Source organism: Anser anser (genome assembly GCF_964211835.1).
Source record: "Anser anser genome assembly, contig: HAP1_SCAFFOLD_631, whole genome shotgun sequence".
NCBI classification, from domain to species: domain Eukaryota; kingdom Metazoa; phylum Chordata; class Aves; order Anseriformes; family Anatidae; genus Anser; species Anser anser.
The window spans coordinates 158-25,895 of record NW_028153806.1 but is presented as its reverse complement, the minus strand read 5'-3'; the positions used below and the strand labels follow the sequence as shown (position 1 = coordinate 25,895).

The 25,738-nt window shown below is 53.0% G+C and overlaps 2 protein-coding genes and 1 long non-coding RNA gene across 3 annotated transcripts; 1 reads left to right on the top strand and 2 right to left on the bottom strand.

The window, feature by feature from the left end:
• On the top strand, positions 1-3,331 carry LOC310891422. The gene is made up of 2 exons (XR_014577566.1): positions 1-132; positions 857-3,331. It is a non-coding gene; the product is annotated as an uncharacterized lncRNA (long non-coding RNA).
• On the bottom strand, positions 3,188-17,658 carry LOC310891420 (anoctamin-7-like). Its single transcript, XM_083853683.1, has 24 exons — positions 14,911-17,658; positions 12,054-12,240; positions 11,827-11,893; positions 11,429-11,586; positions 11,063-11,170; positions 10,772-10,908; positions 10,593-10,650; positions 10,172-10,282; positions 9,923-10,088; positions 9,393-9,483; positions 9,215-9,311; positions 8,778-8,921; positions 8,552-8,689; positions 8,235-8,333; positions 8,027-8,129; positions 7,341-7,452; positions 6,802-6,856; positions 6,466-6,563; positions 6,182-6,336; positions 5,613-5,818; positions 5,245-5,387; positions 4,692-4,782; positions 4,494-4,613; positions 3,188-4,394 (listed from the first exon to the last, which is right to left on the bottom strand). The coding sequence occupies exons 2-24, from the start codon at positions 12,165-12,167 to the stop codon at positions 4,299-4,301; spliced, it is 2,667 nt and encodes an 888-aa protein (XP_083709809.1). The 5' UTR covers positions 12,168-12,240; positions 14,911-17,658; the 3' UTR covers positions 3,188-4,298.
• Positions 17,659-17,762: 104 nt separating this feature from the next.
• On the bottom strand, positions 17,763-25,491 carry LOC310891421 (uncharacterized protein). Its single transcript, XM_083853684.1, has 5 exons — positions 25,315-25,491; positions 21,778-21,894; positions 20,753-20,857; positions 19,752-19,838; positions 17,763-18,146 (listed from the first exon to the last, which is right to left on the bottom strand). Exons 1-5 carry the CDS (start codon positions 25,342-25,344, stop codon positions 17,970-17,972), a joined length of 516 nt encoding a protein of 171 aa, XP_083709810.1. The 5' UTR covers positions 25,345-25,491; the 3' UTR covers positions 17,763-17,969.
• Between the last annotated feature and the right edge of the window lie 247 nt (positions 25,492-25,738).

The following is a 25,738-nucleotide window of genomic DNA, read 5'->3' as shown; positions in this document are numbered from 1 at the left end:
CAGCTTGCAGATGTGGTGGACAACGAGGCAATGCAGGTGTACATGAAGCCCTCCTCCCATGAAGAGTCCAAGGCCCCATCCAAGGGCTTTGTGGTGAGAGATGCCCCCTGGGCCACTGTCAACAATGAAAAGGTGAGTGCTGCTTCTGCTGCGGGCACGGGGGCACGGGGAGTGTGGCGCTGCCAAGGGCTGGCTCTGGGGTCTGGCCCTCCCGTTTCAACTGGGAAAACAGAGCGCTCTCCCTCCTCTCTCCTTGGTGGCAGAGAAGAAGGCCGTGAGGGGCCGTCCTGGTCCGTGTGGCCTGGGCAAGCTGAGGGCAAGCCTAGGCTCTGCCTCCAGCTTCCAAAGCACTGCTGTCTCCTCTTCCAAACACCTTGCCTGTGGTGGATACAGTGGGGCTGCTGGGGACGGGGAGTCCTTACCGGAAAGTGTCCTGCCAGGTCATGTTGGTTTTAGGGGTTGCCACGGGGCCCTGGCACCTCTGACTTCTGCCGCAGCACAGAACAAGCTCAGTGTCTGTAGCTGTGTTCTGTCTGGGAGCAGTGAACTGGGGCACGTGGCAGCTCTGTTCTCAGCTGCCCCGGTGGCCTGACCCTGCTCCAGCGACCGAGTTACCGCGGTTGGGCTCTCAGAGCCCCTGATCCACCTGCTGTGTGCTTCTGTCCGCACCATCCTTGATGCCGTCTCTGGAGGCTCAACTGTCCACCTAGAGCAGTCCAAAGGACGTAATGATCCTGCTCAGCCCTCGCTCCTTGTCTCTGCCCATGGGACACAGGAAATGCTGCTTAGCACAGTGGTGCTGTACAGGTTCACAGCAGGGCAGGAGCTTAACTTGTTCCCTTTTTGTTTGCTCTAGGCCCCTGATATGAGCAGTTCTGAAGATTTCCCCAGCTTTGGGGCTCAAGTCGCCCCCAAGACTCTTCCCTGGGGACCCAAACGATAATGACCTGGAAGCAGAAACATCTCCTCCAGCCCGCTGACCTGACACTAACCTGCCACAAATACTTCCTGTCTGAAATCTGACCCAGCGGCTGGAGCACAAGTCAATTGCCCCAAGAGGTCTCCTAATGGTGTCTGGAGTGCTAGACCCCATCCCGCTCCCCTCAGCTATCACCATGGCTAGGATTCACTCTCATCTCTTGATGGATATACTTTTCTTCTTTGGAACAAGACTTCCAGTCAGATTCAAACACTAAATGTGTGTGTTTTTGTTAGAAACTTCATAATTGACTCAAAGTGGCTAAGATTTACAGCTTCCCAAGCGCTAGCAGAAAAATCTGCTCTCTTGAGCATGTCTTACTAGGCATTCTCGCCTTCATTAGGAGACCTCCTTTACTGTGGCTAGGAATCTACTTCCTGTCTCATGACCTCAGGAAATAAATTTCCTTGACTTTCTAAAGCCAAAACGTTTGCCCTCTTTCCTTTGTGTTTATCCCAGGCCTTACCTTACCGTTGTAGAGTGCAATCAACTTTTTTCCTTTGAACTGCCAAAAATTCATTTAATGCTGATAGCTGACTGTGGGGAGAGCTTAAAATAATCTAAAAGGTCAGAAACTTAACTTTTTCAAGGAACAAAACCTTCAGTAGGCTGTAGAGGCAGCAGAGATGGAAGGGACCAGAACAAAGTACGGCTACCCTGGTCAGGTGAACACCTCGGAGTGCAGTGCGTGGCGGGCGCTCCCTCGCACCACACCGAGCACAGCCCCAGCCTGCACGCTTGATGAGTCTTCCAGTGCGTGACGACAGACCCCACTCCTAGTTCCCCGCGTTCCCTTGCGCACCCTTCCCAACAGCCGTGTGGGCAGGCAGGTGAGCCAGCACGTGGCAGCGTTACTGGATGGGACAGATTGGGGTTGGCGTGGCCCAAGAGAAGCTGGTTGGAAGCGGAGCCTTGAGAAGCTGTTGCGATGCTGCGAGCCCTGCAGCTTCTAAGCATGAACGGTAGGGACACCAATTACTGTTGCCTTCTTTCTACCTCAAAAGTCAGTATGATGGTGGCCTCCCAGCGTAGGTGGGTGAGCAGCTGCTCCAACTCTCACCCTGGCACCCAGAGCAGAACCCTGGAGGAGAAGCAAGAGGAGCATTTTGTGGAGTGGCTGCGGGAGCTCCTCTGAAGGGAAGCTGAGAGCGGTCACGGTCGTGCAGGCGGTGAATGGGAGAGGACCGCAGGATTTTCTGAGCTAGAACCGGGCTTGGCCCCAAGGCTTTTGCCACAGCCTAGCAGCAGCCCCTGGCTGCAGCGGCGGTGAGTCAGGCTTCTGCTCTGATGGAACAGGGGAACTGAAAGCGAGGGGGCTGACAGTGCCATGTGTCAAGCCCTCCCCGAGGCCTCCATTGTATGGGCTGGAGAGGGTGATCCGTGCTCTATACTCTGGGCTGCTTGTGCCTGGGCCCTGCCATGGCTTGCTCTGAGGGAGCTGTGCCCGAGCTTCTCCAGCCAGTAAGAGGAAAACCGTGTCTTTGTGGAGGGAGGCAGGGGGCAGGGAGTCCCTGTGTTCCCTCCTTTCCCTGCCTCTGTCCTACAGAAGGGTGTAGTCTGAGCCATTCCTCTAGCCCAGCTGCTTCAGCTCTTGGACAAGCAGGAGTCCCTAGTCTCTCTTCTCTAGTGCTGCTTATGGGGCAAAGGCAGGAATTCTGGCAGGCTGGGCCCAGCGTTCCTGCCTTTTCCAGCACCCTCAGCTCTGTCCGACAGGCCTGACGTGCTGACGCTTCTCCTTCCCCCACCAGCTCCTCGTGGTAGAGGCTGCTATGCAGAAGTTGAACCAAAATCTCAGAGTGCTCTCTGTAAATTCGAGATGTGGCTGAAGCTAACTGCGTCCTGCCGCAGGGCACCCAGCTCCCCTGAAGGATGGGGTGGCTTTGCCTCCCCCGGGAGACGGCTAACAGGATGGGGCAGACAGAACTAGGGTGACACCCTCCCATCTGTGTCTGTCAGAAAATGGTTATACCCCTGTAGCTTAGGTCTGTCCTATGTCGCCAAGCCTACCCCCCCCTTCCTCTTTATGCCCCCCTGCCCTCACCAGTTGCACAGCTAGGCTTGAGTTACATTTGGGGCGCCACTGTCTGGGTCTGCCCCGCAGCCCGACCCTCCACTCTAAAGAAGGTCATGAAGTGATTGTACCTAGTACTGTCCCCCACCACCCTCCTTCCGCAGCAGACTGTGGCATGTGTCCATTTCCTCTCTGACGTCTTCCATATTGTACGTTTCCATAGCAATGATCCCTTGGCCTTAACTTTGGAATTTGGAGACTATATGCAAACATGTAAAAAGGCTCATGAGTATGGATGACACTGGAATTTTATAAATTCTAAAATAAAACCTGAAACAGCTTGGAGTGTCACGGATATTATTTCTACCGGTGGGTTGAGATCCAGGGCAGCCCCTGCTTGGCTGGGTTCAGCCCAACTTGAGGAGCCCCAGCTTGCACGTGTGAGCCTCTGCTGCGGCAGTGCCCTTGCTGAGGAGGGATGCGCACGGAGAACGCTGGTCTGAGGGGAGGTGAGAGCAGCGCCCAGCAGCAGTGGAGGAAGGCACCCACGTGCTCACAGCCAGCAAGGTGATGCCACGGCTGCTGCTGGTACAGGGGAGGAGAGGGAGGCAGCAGCTGCAGTCCCTCTTGCCCACCCCGATGAGAACCTCTGCCTTCTGCAGCTCTCGCTCCTGCCCAGTGCCCGCCTGCCAGGGCCAAGCTGCTGCTCTTGAGAAGCAAAGCTTTGCTCAGGGGCTGTTTCCCCCCATGGTGCCCATGTCAAAGGGTAGCAGCACACCTCCCACCCTCGCGTGGGGTCCCCATAGCTTTCCCACAGCTCAGCTGTTTCTTACCTACTTACTTAGGGTGGCAGGAGCAAACCCTCCCGCTGCGGTTACGGTAAGCACCCGGCGCAGGAGACAGCAGAAGCAACAGCCAGTCCAGGCAGCCCTACCGCGACTCACCCCAGGCGGGGGCAAGTCAACCGGTGCTTGTGCTGACCAGCCTAGCAGCAGCTGCAGGCAAGAGCCTGCCTTTGCTAGCTGAGCACCAGCAGGGAGGCCTACCAGCCCAGGACCTCGGTGTGGCCGGCCACCTTTAATTCATTTACGCCACGGGGCAGTTCCCTCGTAGTAACGCAATGAGCCTGGACAAATGCCCAGAGCTGGCTGCCTCCCTCCCCGCCTGCAGCAGCAGCCTAGCCCTGGTGTCCGTGTGGCAGAGCTGCCCTGAGCCAGCCCATCAGGGCTGGCCGGCCGGCATGCTGCCCCACGGCTCCACGCTGCTGTGAGGAGGAGCAGGTTGTGGTCCTGGGGCACGCTGCGGCTCTCAGCTGCCCTCAACCTGCTCGGTTTCCCAGTCCCTGCTTGCTGCTGGATCCGCGGTGCTGGCCTTGCTTCTTGCCTCCCGTCTCTCCAAAAGGACCTGAATCATGGAAAAAGGGAGCTGCTGTTTGCACTCGCAGAAGGTGCTGGAGCTCCGTACAGGTACCACAGAACCAGCACGAAAGGCAGCTGCACACACCTTGTTCTCAGCCAGGGCCTCCTTGGCCAGGTACCGCTCGCGCTTCACCTTGACCTCCACCGACTCAGGAATGTCAGGAACCAGGCAGGCGATCACACGCCCAATAAAGAAAACCACGTGCTGGAAGCGAGAGGGACGGAGGGGTTGGCACAGCTCCACCGAGCACCCGTGTCTCCCCGCGGGGCTTGGCGCTGGTACCTCAAACACGATGACGAAGCCCAAGCGTACGGCCAGCAGGTGCCAGTAGGTCAACGTCAAATTTCCGTCCTGGTCTCTGAACGCCCTGTACCTGTAGAAGCCACGTGCAGCCATCACTGCACCCACCCGCCCCGCGGCTGGCGTCACCATCACGCGTCACCGCAGGATGTGATCGCGGCAGAGGGCTGAGCAGCAGGCAGCCCAGCCCTGGGGCACTTTTGGCCATCTCCCCAGACAGGGTGTGACATTTTCTTCCTCTGGTGAAGCAAATCTCTCCACAGCTGGAGAGCTTTTGAAGTCATTGCTCCAAAACACTCAGGCACGTTAAACCAAGGGTGGGGAGGGACCGGGGGAGTCACCAAGGCAGGTTGCTTGCCTCCACACCACCTGCCCTGCCCCAGCCCATGGGCACGTGCTGGGCAAACCCTGGGATGAGCACCTCAGGAAAGCAGGCGGACAGCCTGGACCTGGCTGACGGCCTCTGTGCTGAACGAAATACTTGCTGGGAAGGAGGTGGCAGCAGCCAAAAGCCGAGGTGGGAAGGAGCTCCCACCTGCACATGGTGTTGCTTTGCTGGACAAAGTCCCACGGCGCGTAGGCCAAGGTGAAGTTCACGTAGCCACGCAGGCTGCTGTCGTGGATGTACTCGTAGTACACGCGGGGCAGGAAATCGGAGGTGAAGGCGATGAGGAAGGCCTGGGGGGAGGGAGAGGTGCTGCAGAAGTCCCGCAGCTGGGGGAGGCCCCAGCCCTGCCGCCCTGCCCCACGGCTCTGAGTTTTTTGCCTGCCTGTCCCAGAGGAAGCGCACCTCTGCAAAGGCAGACCCGCCCTCCTCACTGAGCCAGCCAACAGAGTTTTTTTCCCTGATTTTCCATTTGCAACCCCTCAGCGCTGCCACCGCCACCCCCCTGCCCAGCGTACGTTGCTGATGACAGCCAGGTGGGTGATGACCTCCAGGATGGAGAACCAGATGCCGATGCCCTGTGCCCGCTCGGCCACGGGCCGCCGGTAGTCACAGACGAACTTGCGGGCGTCCAGGCGGATCTCCACCCAGTTGTTGAGCAGGGCAAAGAGGGGTGCCAGGGGACAGGCAGCCACGAAAATGGTGATGAAGCCAAACTGCAGGACTGGAAGGAAAAAGAGGAGGAGAGGAAGGACAGGTTGAGAGCAGCAGCGACAACTGCAGCGTCTCCCAGTCCCTTCCCACTGCTCCCACTTGAGCAGAGCCCAGAGCTCCAGGCACCTGCGAGAGCCTCACCGAGCCCCGAGGCCCCACGTGGGCACAGAGCTGGAAGCCCCCAAGAAGGGCTTGAGGTGGGACTCGGGCTGGACTCCAGCGTAAAGCCCAGCCCCAGAGGAATATTTTGTGCCTTAACCCAGGCCAGCAGGGAGGAGGCGGACACAGGGAAAGGGGCTCCCCTCGCTGGGACTGCACAGCCTGGCGCCGTGCTCTCCCCCTCCCCATGGCCGGGTGCGGGGCCGGTTCCTACCCATCTCCAGGTACTCATCAAACAGCCCCTCAAAGGCCAGCAGCTGGTGGTTGACCACCCAGGGTGCCTGCTCCACCGGGACCGGCCCACCCTCCCCGACGGCCTTCTTCTTTGTGGAGAGGAGCTTGTGCTTGTGCCACCAACACCTCAGCTTCCTGGGGAGAAAAGAGGGGCTGTGTCCCTTGGCACCGGCCAAGCACCCCCCAGAGGAGCCTCCGCACCGCTCAGGGCTTGCCCTGCCCTGAGACAGGGTGCGCGATGGGTGCTGCTGCCGCAGTACTCACGGGATGGCCACCTCCTGCACGTTGTTGATGATCTGCTTCCCCACCATGATGACCAGCAGCTCCTGGGCCAGCTCGATGAAGCACCCACCTGGGCTGCACTGCGGGGAGAGGGGGGGTCCTTCAGCACGCAGCTCCTGGCACAGGGGGAGACCCAGCACCCAGACCCCGAGCAGGGGATGGGGTCACCACGGTGAGCACCGGCCTGGGCCAGGCTGGCAGCCAGGGGAATGTATCCTGCTGGGTGAGCACAGCTCAGGGATGCCCCACAGGCACCGTGCCGTGTCCTGGCACGGCCCCGAAGCCGACATCACCACCAGCCCCCTGCACCACGCTCACCTCCTCGTTGCGGATGCCCAAAAAGCTCCGGTAGTTCCCAGGGTAGCCAACGAACCTGTGGGAGCCACGGCAGAGCTGTGAGCGGGCATCCCAGCTCCCTCCAGCCGCCCTGTTCCCTGGGCCATGAGGGCCATCACCGGGGGATGCGGGGGCTCAGCCCACCCTCTGCCACCCCACCTTCTGCTCTGCTGCTGGCTGTGGAAAGGGGTCACCGAGCGAAGGGCCTGGTCTGGTAGACCTGGACCCGTTGTCTCCCTCACTAAGGGAGCTGGCGGTGGTGTCCCCGAAGGAGGGGGTCCCCCAGCCCTCCGGCGGGCCCAATCCTCCCACCATGGTGCTCCCCCTGAGGTGGCAGCAGCACTCCAGGCCCTTCAGCCCTGCAAGGCCGCCCTGCCCAGCCCTGCAGAGCCCAGCGGTCCCAGAGGGAGCGGGAAGGGCCCTTCTTCCCCCACGGGCCTTAGAATCATCAAATTATAGAATCCTTTAGGTTGGAAAATACCTCCAAGGTCCTCCAGTCCAACCGTTAACCTACCACTTACTTGCCCTTGAAGAAGGCTATGTACATGGGAAAGGAGTAGAAGGTGACAAACTGGAAGACGAACACTTTGAAGGTAAAGGCATCCTCATACTTGGTCTGGGTGCGGTGCATCTCTGCCAGGGGGAAGCACAGGGATGTGGCCCCACGCTGCTCTGAGGTGCTTGCCTGCCTCATGGTGGCCGTCACCCTGACTCGCTCAGTGCTAACAGAGCCTCAGCGCCCCGGCCCCAACCCTGCTGCTTTACCCGCAAAGTCAGCCCAAGATGTCCAGACACCCGTGTGCTTTGCACCAAAAAAATAAACTTCATTCCCGCTTCTCAGCAGAAACAGGCTGTGTACCACATTATACATGGTAAAAATATTCCAGGCACTTTTCTCCCCCAAGCCCCAGCAGTCAGCTCAAAACTCTTCATACAACACTCCCCCCCCCCCCCCCCCAAAAAAAAAAAAATCTTGAGCAGAAGTGAACCCCTGTACTCACTTTTTTTTTTTTTCTGCAGCCCAAACACTTTTCACCTAAGGTCCTATTTCCCCAGCTCTCCTCTACTTCACACAACTCAGCTTCCCCCTTGACATCAGCCAGCCCCTACTGGGGGGCTGCGTCCCAGCACCGAGCTCGTTGGGTTTGGTGTTTTGCCATTACAAAGGGCTCCTTCCGTCCAGCTTGCAGGACCCTAACCAGCTTACCCCACTTGGTAAGGAGATGAGCCAGGGAAATATAGATCTTGGAGAGGATGAGGATGAAGAAGAGGTTCACCACTGAGCTGGAGATGCTGGCGATGCGCGATGCCTACAGGGGAAGCAAGCAGGCAGAGCACACACAGCAGAGTGCGGCAAATGAGTTGGCAAACCAAGCCCATCCGCTTGGCCTGGAGCAGCTCTGACCACCTCTTACCGAAGCCACAAACCAGAAGTACCCTGAGCTGGAGAGGAGGATGGCAACAACTGTCCGGTACAGGATAATGGAGACCACGAACATCACCACCATGGCAATCTGCAAACACAGCGCGCTGTGTATGAGCAGGGATCAGAGCTTGCATCAAAGGAAAACTCCACTATTATCCCAGGGCACCAGGAGCTGCGAGGGAGCTCCAGGGCTGAGCTGGTGAAGAGCCAGAGGACACGCATCCATCCCCACCTTCATCCACACGCTCTTTCCTCAAACAGATCCCATTCCACCACATCCCACTTCTCCAGCCCTTGTGATCTTACCAACATTATAATGACCACCAAACCAGCCACAATCCGATGGATGCGGCTGCGCTTGGGGAAATACGGCTCCTCTGCCCCAGTTATAGGGTTTATTATCGTCATGGGAGCCATGGCAGTGAACTGGGGCCGGGGCCGCTCCTGGGAAAGAGGGGGAAAAGGCATCAGAGGCATCCGGTGGCTTTTGTCCATATGGTTTTGGAATGTATTGCAAAGGGCCGGACCCCACCTCAATGTCCTCAAACTCAGAGCAGTCCCAGCGATGTGCCAGGGATGCGTTTGTCCGCTTCCAGAACTCCAGGAACAGCACTGCCCATAGGGACATGAAGATGCTGAAGAAGATGGTCCCACCGTGGTCAAAGAGACGGCCCGCCTGTGGGCAGAGCGGGCATGAGGGCCGGGCCAGGGCAGCGGGAGCTGCTGGTTAACGTGGCCCAGCCCACCTGAGGGACATGGTCTCTTGTCCACCATGGGGACAAGGTCTCACATCCACCATGTCCATCCTGGAGACACGGCCTAATGTCCACCCCAGGGACACGGTCTTACATTAGCAGGAGTGAAGAGGGCAAATCCCTGCGGGCATCCCACAACCCGGCCCTACGAGTGACCGCAGGGATGGAGCTCTACCCCTGGTGCCGTGCTTCCCCTGTGGAGCCGGGACCTCACCATGAAAGTGCTGCAGGTGTCGGAGAGCTGCCAGTAGGGGCAGGACTTGCAGAGCGGACACATCCGGAACTGCTCTTTGCTCTCACAGATCTCCTGCCTGCAGGCAAGGGAAGGAGCATGCAGCAGGGCTCAGCTCAGACTCTCACCGTTTCTCCCCTGGGGAGGTGGGGACACTTACGCAGGTACGTCACTGAACACCAGGAAGATGCCTGCGATGAACACCACAGTCCCCGTCACGGCAGCGGGCAAGAGCCATCCCGTGTAGAAGCCTGCGGGCAGCAGGGACAGGCAGCATGAGTCCTGTCGGCCTCCACCGCAGTCCCCGAGGACAAGTGCTGCCCAAACCCAGCCCAGCACCAGCCTAAAGCCACACAGGGCTTGGAAGACCTGAACACGGACTTGAGGCTCTAGATATGTGTGTCACGGCTGACTTGTGGTGCCTCCAAACTGGAGAACATCCTGGGACAGAGTCTGCAACCACACACAGGCAGGACCAAGGTGGGCATCGCTCTGCTTCCAGCAAAAGCAGGCTGGGGCCAGGAGGAGAGACCCAGGAGGAGCCCCGAGGTGCTGGGGAAGGGCTGAAGGTGACCAGGACTGGCAGGCCACCAAGGGTTTCCCACCCGAGGCAGTGCACAGGGATGAGCACATTTCATCCGGGGACCCCATCCAGGAGCTGAGGGCTGCTCTGGAGCCGGTGGCACTCACCCAGCCAGGCGAAGTAGAAAGCGACTTTCTCCCCAAAGTACTTGCGGACGTGGTCCAGAGGCTGGTACTTGCTCCACTTCCTCCAGTTGGCCCAGTACTGGAAAAGGACCTGGCGCGGGCTGGGGCTGCCAGAGGCTGGCCCCTCCGGCAGGGCCTCGCAGGAGCCCTACGAGGATGGGGGACATGGGCGAAGGCCCGGCCAGGGCTGTGGGTCCGTCAGGGAGCCCCGGGGCTGGGACTATGCCTTGCCTCGTGCAGCGGGAAGGCGGCAGCGAAGACACCCTCGCTCAGCAGCCGGTCCACCCCCACCTCCCGCTCCTTGGAGCAGCCATACTGCGTGGTGGCCAGGATCTCGTAGAGCTGCGGAGGAAAGGACGAGGCAGGGAGGGGGCTTCAGCCACATGGATTGGGGTCCCCACCACCCGTTGACTCTTCGCCTCCAAGCCTGATCCTCCGAAACGTTGTCATGCCCTTTCCCAAATACTGACCAGCAGCAGGAGGGTCTCTACCCATACCTTCTATCCCATCGGTGGTATTTTACACACATCAACCTATCTGGGGACATCTGACACCCTCCATGTTTGTGCCACCTGCCTGCAGAGCTGCTCCCCCAGACCCTCCAGCCCACCCAGGACCAGGGAAGGGGACCATGGCAGCCCCTGGTGCTCACGATTTGGTGCCTCTGAGTTGTGGAGAAGAAGGTGTCCTGCTTGTCGCTCCCCAGGAACCTGCACAGAGGAGCAGCTTGGCCCTAGGATGCTGGTGGAGGTGAGGAGCTGCTGCTCCTGGCTGTGCTGTGCACGGGCAGAGGGAAGGAATGGCCTGCGCAGCCTCTCCTGGGGTGCTTACCATTGCAGCTTGTTGACCTTGAAGGGGCAGGTGTAGTAGTCCAGTGGCAGGCTGGGGACCTCCTGGGCCATGGCGTTGGGGATGCCCAGCCGCCGCAGCACTCTGTCTGACCAGTGGGAGGTCTGGTTGGGCAGCGCCTGAGCACACACAGCCAAAACGTCTCAGAAGGAGGGAGAGGGAGGGAGATGGCAGCAAAGCGTGGGACCGTGGGGTGCAGCACAATGCCTGGGCACTTGGCAGTGCTGGTGGCACTGTCCCCTGACCCGGAGTGCCGAGGCACCCTGGCCTTACCTGCAACGGCACACGGAGCTGCAGCTCCTCAGCATAGTAGCAGAGCACACTCCAGGGCGCGCTCAGCAGCAGGTAGTGCACCACCTTCTTCTCCACGCGGGCCGTGTGCTGGTGGGAGAGGAGGCCCGGGTGGGGATGAGGCTGCTGGCACCGGTACAGGTCCCTGCAGGATCTGTCAGGATCAGCCCAGCCACCCCTCACTGCCCCCGGGAGCCAGCCCACTGGGATGGAGCCCTCATCAGGTCCCGCCACGTGCTCCTGCTTGGCTTCCCGCAAACCCGGGCTGCTCTACTGGGGCCAGGGCACAATGCCATCATCCCTGAGCAAGGGTTGATGCAGCAGGGAGAAGGTCAGGTCCCTGGGTACCTTTTCCATGTGGAGGCCAGCAGCATGGAGCTTGTCCAGGAACTTCTTCCGCCAGGTCCTGTGGATGGTGGTGGATCTCTCTTGCAAGGCCCTGTTCTCACGGCTGCCCTTCTGCCCGCTCAGCTCCCTGGGGACTGTTTCCCACACAAGGACGAAATCTGCAGCAGGAAGATAGAGCTCGTGGCAGGAAGCTCGAAGACCCTAATAAGGGACAGGCTGAAGCTCTGAAGACTGCCAGGGATCAGCTGCTATCGACAGGCCATGCTGCCACCAGCTCCAGCTGTGAAGATGGAGGACATTCCCCATCCTCCTCAGCCCAACAGGGGAGCCTATCCAGCCCCTGCCTTCTCGCCACGATGAAAGGAAACAGACCTCAAAGATCAGCCTCTCTCCCTCACCTATCCTTGTGCAGCCGTCGCTGAAGACATTGGCCGTGCTCTTCTCACCCAGGGATGTGTTGCCAGCCTGGAAATAAGGCATCAACAGCAATAAGAGCTGGTAGTCCCCAAACAGCTGGATTGCTAGCTACCTAGAAGGGCAGGGGACTGTCCCAGAACAAACTGGCAAACCTGCCCTGTTCACAGCTGCCCTGGTTCCTCTCCTACCCCATGGTATGGCCACCCACCTGGGAGATTTCCACAGCATCCTCGCTCAGGCTCCCATAGCAGGCTACTCGTCCGCCGCTGTCCTGTCCTACCAGACTGCTGTGGGGATCATCCGAGGTCCTCCTCCGCTGCATGGCGAGCCCTCATGCCAGCAGCCACTCCAGGTGCTGAGAAGCCAACAGAGGCGCTCCAGGCCTAGGAGAAGGGCTGAGCGCCCCGGTGGTGTCAGGGTCCTGATGCCGGAGGTGTGTGCAGCCTTGCCGGCTCCTCCACCAGGCCCTCAGCCTGGAGCTCCTGCCTGCCTGTCACGCGAGCTGGGCAAGGCAGGACCCCGCTCAGCTCGCCACCAGGAATAAGTCCAACAACTCGGACACAGCGCTCGAGGTGCAGTCTCACCACAAGGGGACAACCACCTCCCCGGTCCCACTGGCCACGCTGTTTCTGACGCAGGCCAGGATGCCGTCGGCCACCTTGGCCACCCGGGCACAGCGCTGGCCCACGCTCGGGTGACTGTTGACCAGCACCCCCGGGTCCTTTTTCTGCTGGGCAGCTTTCCAGCCACTCTTCCCCGAGCCTGTGTCGCTACACAGGGTTGTGGTGACCCAGGCGCAGCACCCGCTGCCCGGCCTTGCTGGATGTCGTGCGGCTGGATGTGGCCCAGCCAGCCAGCCCGTGCCGGTCCCTCTGCAAAGCTGTCCTCAGTCCAGGTCACTGGTGAAAGTGCTAAACAAAACTGTCCCCGGTACTGAGCCCTGGGCAACTCTACTTGTGATCAGCCATCAGGTGGATTGAACTCCACTCGCTACAACTCCTGGAGACCAGCCAGTCAGCCAGTTCTTCACCCAGCAAACTGTACGCCCATCCAAGCCATGAGCATCCAGTTTCTCCAGGAAAACACTGTGGGAAACTGTCAAACACTTTACTAAAATCCAAGTAAGCAACATCCACAGCCTTCCCCTCATGCACTCCGTGGGTCACCTTGTCATAGAAGGAGACCAGGTAAGTCAAGCAGGACCCCATTCATTACCCCATGCTGACTGGCCTGATCACCTGTTTATCCTGTACGTGCCATGTGATGGCACTCAAGGTAATCTGCTCCATTAACATCCCCAGCACTGAGGTCAGACTGACAGGCCAGTAGTTCCCCAGGTCCTCCTTCCATCCCTCCTTGTAGATGGCCGTCACACTCACGGACCTCCAGCCAACTGGGACCTCCCCAGCTGGTCAAGACTGCTGGTGAATTACTGAAAGCGGCTTGGTTAGCACTTCCACCAGCTCCTTCAGTACCGCTTGGTGGATCCCATCTGACCCCATAGGCTTGTGAATATTCAGATGATGTAATAGGTCACTTACAGTTTCCCATTGGATTATAGGAGCTTCATTTTGCTCCCTGTCACTGTCTCTCAATTCAGGGGCTGGGTACCCGGAGAACAACTGCCCTTACTAATAAAAACTGAGGCAAAAAAGGCAGTAGGTGCTTCAGCCTTATCTTCAACTTTTGTCACTGTTTCCCCTCACATCCAATAAAGGGTGTCGATTCTCCTTAATCCTCCTTTTACTGTTGATGTATTTATGAAAGTATTTATAAAATATTTATTTGTATCATCTTTTACTGCACTAGCCAAACTGAGTTCCAGCTGGGCTTTGGCCTTTCTAATTTTCTCCCTGCACAACTCAAGGGAGAACTCAACAAAAACTGAGTTGCCTGCCCCTTCTTCCCGAGGTCATAAACTCTCTTTTTCTCCCTGAGTTCCAGAAGCTCTCTGTTCAGCCATGCTGCTCTTCTCCCCTGCCAGCCTTTTTCCTGGCATTGAGATGGCCTGCTCCTGGGACTTCAAGGTTTCATTCTTGAGGAAAGTCCCGACTTCCTGGACTCCTTTGCCTTTCAGAACCCCCTCCCAATGTACTCTGTCAACCAGGTCTCTGAACCGGCCAAAGCCTGCCCTCTGGAAATCCAAGGTAGCAGTTCCACTAACTGCCTTCCTTACTTAACCAAAGATCAAAAACTCTTCACGATCACTCTGTCCAAGACTGCAGTCGGTTCCCTCACCACCTGCGTCAGGAAATTATCCTTCACACGCTCCAGGGACCTCCTACACTGTCTCCTCTCTGCCTTATCATATTTCCAGCAGACATCTGGGAAGTTGACGTCCCCCTTGAGAACAAGAGCTAGCAATGAGGTTTCCCTCCCCTGCCAGCTTTAGTTTAAAGCTCTCTTCAACACCCTGTAACTGCAGATGCTCTTCCCCTCCTCCAACAGATGAACCCCATCAGCTCCCAGTAGACCAGGTTTCCCAAAGAGAGTCCCATGGCCTAAAGAGCCAGTTGGTTACTGCTTTGGTTCATCTCAGGCTGTAGCAGAGCCCATGCACCCAGCAGCTGCCCACAGTTGTCACCAGAAGCACCCCAGCAAGCAGCACGGTGGGGCAAGCGCTCGTTATCCAAATGCACCTCACTGCCATGGCCAAAAGCAAGGTGGGGAGACAAGGGCCAAGCATGAAACCTCCCCAAGGAAGCACCCCCATTATCCCGTACCTAACATCCTGAAAAGCTCAGGGCCCATCTACCCCCTAAGAAGCCCCCATCACAGCCAGCAGCCCTTTTGTCACACACAGATCTGTGCTGAGCAAACTGCTCCAGAAGCAGCTCCCGGGAGCACCTTGCAGCAGAGCCCCTTCACGTGCAGGACCTGCTCATTGCTCCCAGCAGACATCAATAAAAATACCAGCCGATTGCCACAGCAGTTCAGGATCGGGCCCTCGTGTTGGGGAAGCAACCACAAGGCTCCGAGAAGCAGGGGCTGTGTCTCCTGCCCCGCCAGCTGGTGCCCCACACCTTAGGGAGATGCCTGGAAAACCCGTGGCTTCCCTCCCTTACCTCCCACAGCGTCACACAGCGAGGGGTCCTGCTTCTCCTCGGGGGCCTGGGAAGCGTCACCCACCCATCCAGGTGCTTCAACCCAGCATTTTTTTAGTCGCTCCTCAACATGGGCAAGGCCGGACCGTGTGCGTGAGGGGTACAGCCGGGGGACAGGCTTGCGAGCACCTTCCTTCGGCGCAGGCCCTGCCTTTGTTTGAGCTGGAGGTGGGGACCTGAACGGCCCTGAACAAACAGGACGCGGCAGAGCTCTGGGGACATGCCAGCGAGGCGGGGGACAAGCGCCACATCCCCGCGAGCTGGCTGAGGAGGCAGCAGCTGTGAGGGAGCCCGGGGACACTGAATGACAGAGGTGCCCACGCGCAAGCTGGTTGTCTCTGTCTGCTTTTACAGCCACTGCGGGGTGCAGAAGACAGTTCCTCCCCCCAACCCCACACACCTGCCTCAGGACAAGATGAATCTCCCAAACCTCCCGCGAGCACAAGGGGAGCTGAGCAGCTCCAACGCGGGCACCCAGGTGGGTGAGGTGACCCCGTCCCAAGCCCAGCACGGGCACAGCTGGGAGATGCCACCCCCCGGCTCCGGCCGAAGCTTCCACGGCATCACAATCCGCACGGAGCACGAGCGGCCTGCAAATGGAGACAGCCTCCCTGAGGAGAGAACACCCTGCCCTGTTTAATGCCACTGGTCTCACGCTGAAGAGGGAAGGATTCACTCCCAGCTTCCAAAAGTTCGAATCTACTTCAGATTTGAATGAGCTGAAAATTAGATTTGTTCAGTCATTCTTGCTCGCCCTAGAGCTAGTTTTCAAACAGTACATGTCATTTTTCCTCATGTATTTTTCTGTGGTTTGACAATAACACCGTGAGACTTTCAGCTCTGATGGGCAGTGGTTCAACAAAACCTTTCAGGCTGTCAGGCAGCACACCTCATGCTAGCACCAACCCCCCATCGCTATCGGCTCTTGTTCAATCCCTGATGGAGGAAAGGGATACGTATCTTAGATGACAGACTGAATTTTGCATTGGGGCTGGAGACCTCACAGCACAAACCAACTTACATATCCCTTGAGCAGCTTTCATATTTCATTGCTATGTTCCTTACAAGCGCTACAGACCACACACGAAATGTTTTCCAGGTACCTCACAGGTTCACTGGACAAAAGTTGCAAAAACTGAGCAGGTGCCAAAATCTCCCGAGTCGGCTGCAGAGCGAGTAGCTTCCACTTTCTCAGTTCTCTCAGCCCATGCATCAGCACAGGCAGGACACGTTAAAACATCCACACCACAGCTTTTATCCCCAGGAGCAATGACATAGCTGATAGACAAACACACTGGCAGATGGCAAGTGCTTCCAGGCAGGTTCTCCGGACATTCAAGGAATGAAGTTCAGTTGCCCAGATCAAACACAGGTATAGAGGGCTGACTGCCACATCACCACATTCAGCAGAAGCAGGACACGGTTCATATTTCTTGAGTGCAAATACTGGCTGTAATGAAGTGCCACCAAACCCTCACCTTGCTGTCCAGTGGCATTAATAAACACACTAACATCAATAATAATAGGATTTAGTACTCCTAAAAAACAAATGACAATAAAAAGACAACGCCAAATACAGTGGCCACAGAACAGTCCAACCCGAACAATCATCTTGCAGTCACCAATTCCTGAACGCTGTAAGAGGTTGTATTTACAAAAGCACTTCAGGACTCCTATCACAAATAAAGCCTGCTGCAGCTGGCCCGGAACAGTTTGACAATGGCTGCAGTCACTGAGCAGAGAACAAGTAACCATGACAGACTGCATGGCAGTGAAACAGCTTTCACTACACCTTGGTAATCTCACCCTCTCCTTCTGCGTCAGCGACAAGCCCTTACAAAGGAAGAGCAGTGTCTTACTTCTCTCCCAGCTGATGCTGGCAAAACTGCAGTCCAGGCAGGTGGGCTTCATGGAGAACTTCTACCAAGGGACGTTGAGAGCATTTACAAGATTAAACACATTTTAAGACATACTAAATCAACGTCTTCCTCTAGAGTGTGTCCACTCATTCTTATTAAAAACCAGAACGCCCATGGAAGCTTCCAGCTTCACTTCAGAAAGTGAGTTATCACTGAGGAGCTGGTTTGAAAGCCTAGCTTGCAGGCCACATCCAGCACTGCCCTATTCTGGAAGAAATCTGAAAGCGAAGGCAGCCTTGACTTCAGCCCAGGAAGGAGCAACGTGCCTTGCCATCTACCATACTTTGCTCTGACAAACCCTGGGAAATCAGGAGGCAAATGAAATCATAACTACCAATTAAAAATCCGAAAACACAGGCTAGATCCCTTCACCTCCCCAAGCGGAGCCCACAGCCCCTGTAACCTCATTCTTTCAAACTCCTTCTCCAGTTCTAGGCTTGGTCTAAAGCTCTACATTTAAACACAGATGCTATATTGCTAGTGGCTCTCTGAAGGCAGCTCATCCAGCCACGTACATCCTCACACTTTCCATAGCTCAGACTTCTCTCCGTCATAACTGTGCTTCAAAAAACTAATTGCTATAGAATTGTCCCCCCACACACACACTCCACAGAGTTTTACATACAGATATTTAGCACTCTGATCTGATGACCTGTATGAGCATTTTTATCAGATTCTTCCCCGTGTTAACACTGTCACTGTCTTTCCACATTTTTACAAACCTCCTTTGAGTCTGGATCTGGGACAGTGATGTTTTCAAGGACATCACTAATCTGAAGGTGTCACAGAGTCAACAGAAGTCAGCAAGTGGCTTCAAGTAGAAATGCTCCAGTCTGTGGCAAACAGTCGCTGCCGAAGCCTCCCATATAAATAACAGACACAAGCACAAGGAAGTCTCTTGTGTTAAGATTTAATAATAATAATAATAACATTTCAAAAACAATGAGTGCATTGTACACAAGATCTGGTATTCAGTGTTTTTTATTGACCATTTGCTCTGCGAGTGTCAGCGTACTGAAGACCTGGGGAGTGGTAAGTGGATAAAAAACCCAATTGGGACATTTCTCCAAGGAGGGCAGGGGAGAGAGGGCAGCAGGAGGTTCAGAATCGAACAAACGTGGCATCAATCTGCCGGACAGACGGGAGGGCCAACATGATTTTGCGCCGGTACTGGGGATCCTTCTGCAAAGGGTTTCGCTCCAAATAAACAGTTTCCAAGTTCTTCGCCCCTTTCAGCTCATCCAGGTCACTCCAGCTCTCCACAAGGTTATCATTCATCTGCAGAGCACAGAAGCGCACACTCACACAAACAAATACTTCCATCGAAGCCTGGTTAGCAGGAACCTAGCCAAACCATGGCTGCTCAAGAGGAGTACCACCCAGTGACAGTACAACCTTCAAGTACAGGTAAGAAGTCCCCGTCTACACATCCCTTCTCCCCCTGCGCCCTCCGCATTCTCTCTCACACTCCAAGCCTTGCTAACCAGCACCAGCTTCCTTACACAGTCTGTAGAGTGGAGCAGGTGACCTGCGACATAAGACAACACATCTAGTCTGACTGGTTTTGACGGGAAAGCCACAGCAAAACACCGGGACCAACTCTTTATGTATTATTCCAGTCCATACTTTGTTCATTTAAGGGTTGGAAACCTTCATGTCAAGGTTTTCGTTGATTGTGGTATCTATTTTTACTTCCATGACTTCTTGGGTGGGAAGAGAAGGCCCTGAACTGATGCGAAGTGACATTTTCCTCTTCCCTTTACCTCCTCGTTTTCTTACAAACACTGCTTCTGTGCTCCAAAGAAAGCACCAAGCTCTCTGATTCAGCTTCTCCTCCTGTAAGTACAGGAGCTGCCTCACTGTTTGCACTGGATAGGAATTCCCACGCAAGGGGATGAATGCTTCAACTGTCTGGCAAGGAAGCAAAGTGTGCATGGTGGCCACATGCTGCCCAGCCTAGAGACTACAGCCATGCTTTGGTTTTGGACACATCGGCAGTTACTACAAAAACACCACCTTTAAAAAAAAAAAAATCAAATGGCCTCCCTCAACAACTGTTCTTCCTCACATCGGGCATTCACAGTCAACTGGAAACTTTGTGCTCCCTGTTTGCTGTGTGGTAAGCAGCTCTATTTTCTACAGCTGCCTCTCTCCATTTATTGCAGTGACAGAAAACTGCTTCATCATTGGGACTGCCAGTGTTCCTGACAAAGATGGTTTTATAGTCAAGACCTTGGACTAAAGAAGCTCTTCCTTCTGCAGATTTGTACACAGCTACCAAAAGATGTCAGAGTACCAATATTTCAGGTGGGGAGTCTCTAAATGTATGCTCACCAGCCTCATGAATGGCAAAGGGCTTCACTGCTCAGGATACCAAAGATAACAAAAGCAACCCTAACAGTTACCTGCCTCCTAGGAATGGAAGTAAACCAGAGACTGTTTAATTTGCTTCATATTTATAACAACATGAACATATCAAGTCTGCTCTAAACCGATACTGTGTTCCAGTGCAGCCGTGAGCCAGTATCAGCTTCTCTCATTACACAGTCATGCTGACTTAAAGAAAGATGAGATCTGCAAAAATAGGACACACTAGGGCTGTTTCATAACCACCACAACCATGAAGGCAGGGCCTATTTCCTAGGTAGGGATAGGCTTGCTACCACTAATCAGAGCCCTGCAAAAATCACATTAGGCTTAACTCTTTCCTTAGGGGGAATCATTACGCTCTATCTGCACAGACTGTCAAAATCTTAAAGACAGTCACCAGAAAGAGTTCACAACAGCTGCCCAAGACAGACACCACCCTCCTGCTGCTCCCCATCAGAGGGGTCTCTCTCACCGTGCACAGATGTTTCAGGGAACAGTTCCACCTGCACTTACCCAAAACTCCTGCAGCTCCGTTAGGTGACTGATATTTTCAATCTTCTTGATTCTATTAGATGCAATGTCCAGCATTGTGAGTTTGTTCTAGACAAACAAAAAAAAGACATTACACTGGATTTCCTTTCATCTTTTCTGTCTTACTTTGTCAGGCCAGAGTTGAAAGTCGTTAGAAGCAATGATGCGTTACTGCCAGCTGTTTAAAGGCAGCACGACAAGTACTCTCACTGTCTACATATAGCAAGAAAGACTGTTTTTAATTAAGCCGAGTTACTGACCTTCCAGAAGCCATGAGGCAAAAATGAAAGCAACTACTGGCTGAATGACAATTGCCAGCCACGGGCACCTAAAAAGTAAGCTTTCCTCATAGTATGTTAAGAGAAATCCATTAAAAATTGGATCAGAAGTGTCCTCCTGAGCAGTAGAGCTGAATAAACGTTTTGCAGCAGGAAGCTCAATAGTTTAGAGAAAGTTTTTTTCTGCCTTGTATGCAATCAACCAAGTTGCAGATTTCTCTTCTCTCCTACAGTGCCACCTGCTGTTGGGTGAGAATGAAAATGCTACACACACCCGTGAAATCAGTCCTATCCAGAAATCTAGAAATGTATACGGGCAATGGCAAGCCACATGCCATGGCTTGCCCCTTTCACTTCCAGCTCCACTCCTATCGGAAAGGACCCAGTTATCTACAGATGGCTGTCTGAAAGGCTGCAGAGACAGCCAGCAGTGGCTATCAAGTCTTTCCACTGCTCAAGATCCACCAGGCTGCTCCATTAACCACGTGCCCTGAACTTCCCAACACCCACCTGCCAGTCACAAAAAAAAAAATCTGCTCCAGAACATCTGGAGGAGCTTCATAAATGTAAAATAGTTTTAGATAACCAATACTTGGATCTTCCTGGTCTTTTCAAGACACTGAGGACCCCACGTGTAACTGGGGAAGCTGAGGAACAAAAGCTCCCTAAAGGGCAACAGTTCAGACGTGCTTTTGGCCTGCTCACATTGTTCTCCAGTCCCTCGATGACTTCGATGCCATTGTTGCTGAGGTACAACTCACGCAAATTCACCAAGCTCTGCAGCCCCTCAATCTTGGTCAGACGGTTACTCTGAAAGTGTAACAGCAGTTAAAGTTCACTCTAAAAACACAAAATATACGCGAGTCATTGGAGGAAAAGTATTTCTCTGAAGCATGGATGGGAAGGGAAAATAGCCTGTTTGGCTTCCCATTGATCCTGTGCACTCAGTTTGTTGGATCTCTCTGCCACTGTGCTCAAGGAAGTTCCAGAAGAGCCAGAGTTTCCAAGCTTAGTAGAGTCAGATCCTGACTCTCCCATCAGAAGTTGTAGCCTGAAAATTTTCTACTTGGTCTATTTAGAAACAAGTCTATGCATTGATAGCATTCATTTTGTAGGTCTTTTTAATGGAATGGTCCTAAAGGAAGTTGCATGACTTTAGTCACGATACACACTGCTATATATAGCTCTGTAAATCCTATAAAATAAGATGCCTACAGGTACTGCAACACACAGCAAGTAACACTTAGAAATAATTGTAAGGGATACCAGAATCTACTCGCTTTGTCATGTATTTATTCCACCCTCTAGAAAAGGCTGGGACATTCCCCTAGCTCATTAAGGACACATTTCATTCAGCACAAGCTTATTCACATTTCCCCCCTCTTCAGGCAGAAGGCAGTGACACTGAGCCACTGCCACTACGTGCACTTCCCTGGCATAACTCATTTGATGTTACTCTGCAGTACCTCAGGAAGGGAGTAGGGGGATAACATTCGTTTCCTGTCCTCTCTCAGGAAAATCAAGCATTTGTTTTATCATTTTAGCAGTGTCAATCTCATTTAGTACCAAAGGACAAGAAAAGACAGCACAAAATATCTCACTCTATTCCAATAAAGCAGTTTGACCCAGACACCAGAGACCCACTGACTCCACAGAGCTTACTGTAAGTTACAAGGTTGGTCCCGTAACAAGGTTGTTCAACACGTAACGATACGGAGCAGAATCAGTACCTGTATGCTGAGCACAGTCAGGTTCGTCAGTGCATCCAAGTTCTGGAGCTTGCTGATCTTATTCTTTCCAAGGAACAGGCTGTCGAGGTTAGTCAAGGCGTCAATGTTTTCAATTGCCTGCAAAATGACCAAAGGAGACAGCGTTGCTGGGATGCAAAACTGCAGCCTGTAGGTGCGGCTGGCATTTTCTAGCCTCAACCTGTGCAGCTGCACTCCGCTGCAAGACAAGCCTGCCGGTTCCAAACACAAACTGTGCACAAGGTAGGGCCTCCCTCAAAGAGCAGGGTGAGCGCAGTGACAGCGAGCCTCGGCCTGTGACCGCTGGCTCGCAGCATTACTGTTTGCGGACTTTCAGCAGGGGTCACGTCACTGTCACATCACTTTGTCCTCTGTTGCCACCACCGTCCAGGCCAGGGAAGAGAACGAACAGGCACAAGGAGCACTGAAGGGGACATTCCCTGGGCATGAGGCGCTTCCAGGGCACAGGTACTCATTTGTGAAGCAAGAGTAGCTGTCACCGGTGAATGGAAAGACTCTGGGAATGGAAAATGTAATTCCCAAATTTAGTCCTGACCATCAACGATTAAAGCAGTCGGAGCCAAGCTGCTCCACGTCTCAGTTTCTCTGTCATAAGCAAGGTTAACTGTCTGATGGGTGTATCTAGGTAAGCATGACACAAGGTTTTAATACATTTAACTACAGACTATATATTCATGCTACCGGCAGAACATACACATACCAATTTAAGCGATATATACCTGTTAAATACACACACTACTGACAGAACATACACACTGCACAAATTTAAGTCCCGAGCTCAGCTGTCAGTGGGAGAAAAGACCTCTGTGAGGCATCAAAACGAACCATTCTTTATTTACAAAGGAAGGGGCACCAGAAAGCATGAAGAGAAGAGAAAAAAAGACATGGCAAGAAAAGGGGAGAAGGATAGATCTAGAAAAGGCTCCTGTAAAAAGAAAGAAAATGCTTTTTTTTTCCCCCCAGGGGACAGCCAGAAAAAAAAAAATCAAAGAAAAAAGGTGCTGTTAAAAAGATGGGAATTTTAAAAACAGATTTCAGCTCACAGAAAAGCAGCAACATGGATATAGATATACACACAGCTGTGCATCTGTGGTTAAATAGCTCGTGACACCTCAGCTTTTCCCCATCCTTCTTGCCTGGCGATTTCAGAGACTAACAGTGCTGGTGTGACAGGACACCAAGTCCTAGCACCACGTAGTTTTCTGCGTGCACACGCTTCTGGGCAAGGGAAGGCAGAGGAAGAGGGACAAGTGCACACAACGCATTACAGGTAAGCTCTGGAAAGGAAAGAATCTTTTCAACCTCTATCCCAGAATTGCCAACAGATTCAATGTAAGTTGTTTTATCAGCTCATATTTGGACTCACCCTCCTTCTAGCCTGTGGACTTACCCCTGCTTTGGCCTTGCAAGAAAATAATAGATTTGTTTCTCATTGGTAGCTCCCCCAGCCCTGAGGAGGAAATACTTGTGATTCTGAGGGTATTGAGAAGAAATAATCAGAAAAAAAAGCTATTTAAAGCTATAAAAAAGCCACGCTTAAGTGAGAGTATGAAACAGATGGGCATGAGGAAAAAAACTTGGGAACAAATAAAGTGCTTGCCTCGTAGTTGCCTCAGTCCAACTTTGGAAAGAAAAGCATGAAAGTGCATTAGCTCAGGCATAAAATTATGTTTCCTCACCATTCACATAAAAAGGACAGAGCTATGAGTGCTTAATAAGTCATGACAGACTCCAGGGTAAGTGTGCACCAAGAGGTTAGAGTTTTGCAGCAAAACAACTCAGACAGCATTACTGCAGGAGCTTTCATGTGCAGGGTATGAACTTATCAAGCACCCCAGAACCAAGAACGCTGCCTGAACAGACAGCCCATAGGCTTTTGTCCTACAGAGTTAAGGATATGCCCACCTATACAGCATGGAGCCAGGCTATCCTGCTGGCAGAAAACTATCAGAAGAGTTCTAGGCGTCCTCAAATGACAAGATGTTATTTTTCATGCCTACCCTAGACATTACCGGGTTTCTCACTCCAGTAAAGCAGCCAGAAGCACAGAGCAGTGCTGTTTGAAGAAGCCAGAACAGAATTAACAGATAAACGGTAAAAATAATTTAGCTGTGTTACCCACACAGTAGTATAACTTTTTTTTTTAAACATGCACAGTCTCAGTGCTGCAAAAATACATGTAAAATAAGTGCAACCTTGTTCTTTAAAATATAATTTTAGGCTTGATAACACTGGTGGCAATATACCACCTAAGTGTCCATACAGAAATCTAGCTGGATTTTTTTTCCCCACGCGATAATGATGTTCAGATATGGAATGTAATATTTTTAACCCAGCTTTTGAAATGAAAGAATAAGTGTGCTTAGCCTATTACATTTCTGAATACACAAACTGCATCCCTCTAGGTCACGTTCCCCAGCCTATGCAATCTGTAAGGTTCCTAGTTGCTTATTTGGCTGATGTTCTCCCACTTGGGATTTATTCCCAGAAGTAATTTAGTTTCCAAACTAATAACTTCTTAGATAGAGAAGTCAGTCCAGTTTAGCTTTATGGGAAAAATGAAATTTTTCCAGTTCATAAAAGCAGCAACCATTTCTGCCTTAAAAGGCTGTTTATAATAGCTTTTGTTTCCTTCTTTCCTAGAAGGAGAAGCGTGCTTCCACAATGGTTGCAATATAGAGGACAAACAGGTATTTTCTTCATCTGCTCCTTCAGCATAACAAACAGTTTTTCAGTGACTGTAACTGGGGAGTGTCAACTTATACAATTTTCAGATTGGAAAAATGCTCACTTGTAACCATTATTTTCTAAAACATACATCATCGAAGAAGTTTCTAAAGAATTTGTTTACTTTGCACATTGCAGCTCTTTTGTGTTGGCTGTTTCACCAATTCTCTTATGAACTGGGCAAGATGCGGAAAAGCGTGCCTTATGGAGAGCAAAGACTACTCAGAACTGCTTCCCTTCAAGTGGCACAGACTTTAAATCAGCAGAGCTGGAGAGGTCACTAACTGAACCGTAAGATAAAGCACTCAGCAGTGGAGCATCAGTTTTTTGAGGCACTTCAGAGTAAAGTCAAGAAAGATCTTTTTCCTGAGGGAGACTAACAGAATTATCAATTATACATACGAATCTGAAACTACAACTACATCTGAACTCAACAGTGCCAGCCTCCAGGAAGGTAAGAGAAAGCAGTAACTGCTAGTTTTGATAGGCTTGGCTCTCTATCAAGAGGAAACTGTCATCTGCAAGAGGCCGCACACAGGGGATGCATTAAAGAGAGATTCATCAATAGTAGTTTAGTAGCCAGGCACTACATGCATACATAATTAAAGAATTCAGCAGGCGCAGCAAACAAGCAATTACACATTAAATGGCTATAACAATAAAAACAGCAAAATTGCAAGTAAAAGTCAGTGCACTGCACTTTTGGAAAGGGCTAATCCCAAGCCAAAGAGCTCAAAACTCTTCAGCTAACATCCCGTACAGCAAGCCTACCCGAATTCGATTGGATCCCAACTCTAACATCTGTAACAGCTGCAAGTGGCTCAAATTCTCAATTTTGGCGATTTTGTTGTTGACAAGGAAGAGTTTTTTAAGTTGGGTAAGCCGATCTAGTCCTTCAATGTGTCGCAGAACATTAAACGAGATGTCCAGGATCCTGAGGTAAAACAAAACAAAGGCCTCTTCAGTCCAGGAGGCACAAACGATTCCAGAAGGGACATTTGTAAATCGGTGGTGAACCTCGCTACCTACAGAAGCGCTTTGCTAGGCCCTGAGTCACACGCGGCATTTCTTTTATCAGAAATAAATATAACTTTCAAAATACTTCCACAGCATAACAGGGGAAAAAAATAGACATGTAACACGCAAAGGATAGACCTTATTTTGCCCAGTTGTGGAGCTGCCACTCTGGGAGGCA

What these genes read in the sequence shown, in the direction of transcription:
- LOC310891420 (XM_083853683.1), bottom strand. Translation starts at nt 12,167, where the DNA reads ATGCAGCGGAGGAGGACCTCGGATGATCCCCACAGCAGTCTGGTAGGA. An exon ending in GTGCAGGAGGTGGCCATCCC is followed by an intron (nt 6,337 to 6,465) that starts GTGAGTACTGCG and finishes TTTTCTCCCCAG; the next exon opens with GAAGCTGAGGTGTTGGTGGC. An exon ending in GCTTCGTCATCGTGTTTGAG is followed by an intron (nt 4,614 to 4,691) that starts GTACCAGCGCCA and finishes TCTCGCTTCCAG; the next exon opens with CACGTGGTTTTCTTTATTGG.
- LOC310891421 (XM_083853684.1), bottom strand. Translation starts at nt 25,344, where the DNA reads ATGTTAGAGTTGGGATCCAATCGAATTCGG. An exon ending in TCGAGGGACTGGAGAACAAT is followed by an intron (nt 19,839 to 20,752) that starts GTGAGCAGGCCA and finishes TTGTTTGTCTAG; the next exon opens with AACAAACTCACAATGCTGGA. An exon ending in CGGAGCTGCAGGAGTTTTGG is followed by an intron (nt 18,147 to 19,751) that starts GTAAGTGCAGGT and finishes TGTGCTCTGCAG; the next exon opens with ATGAATGATAACCTTGTGGA.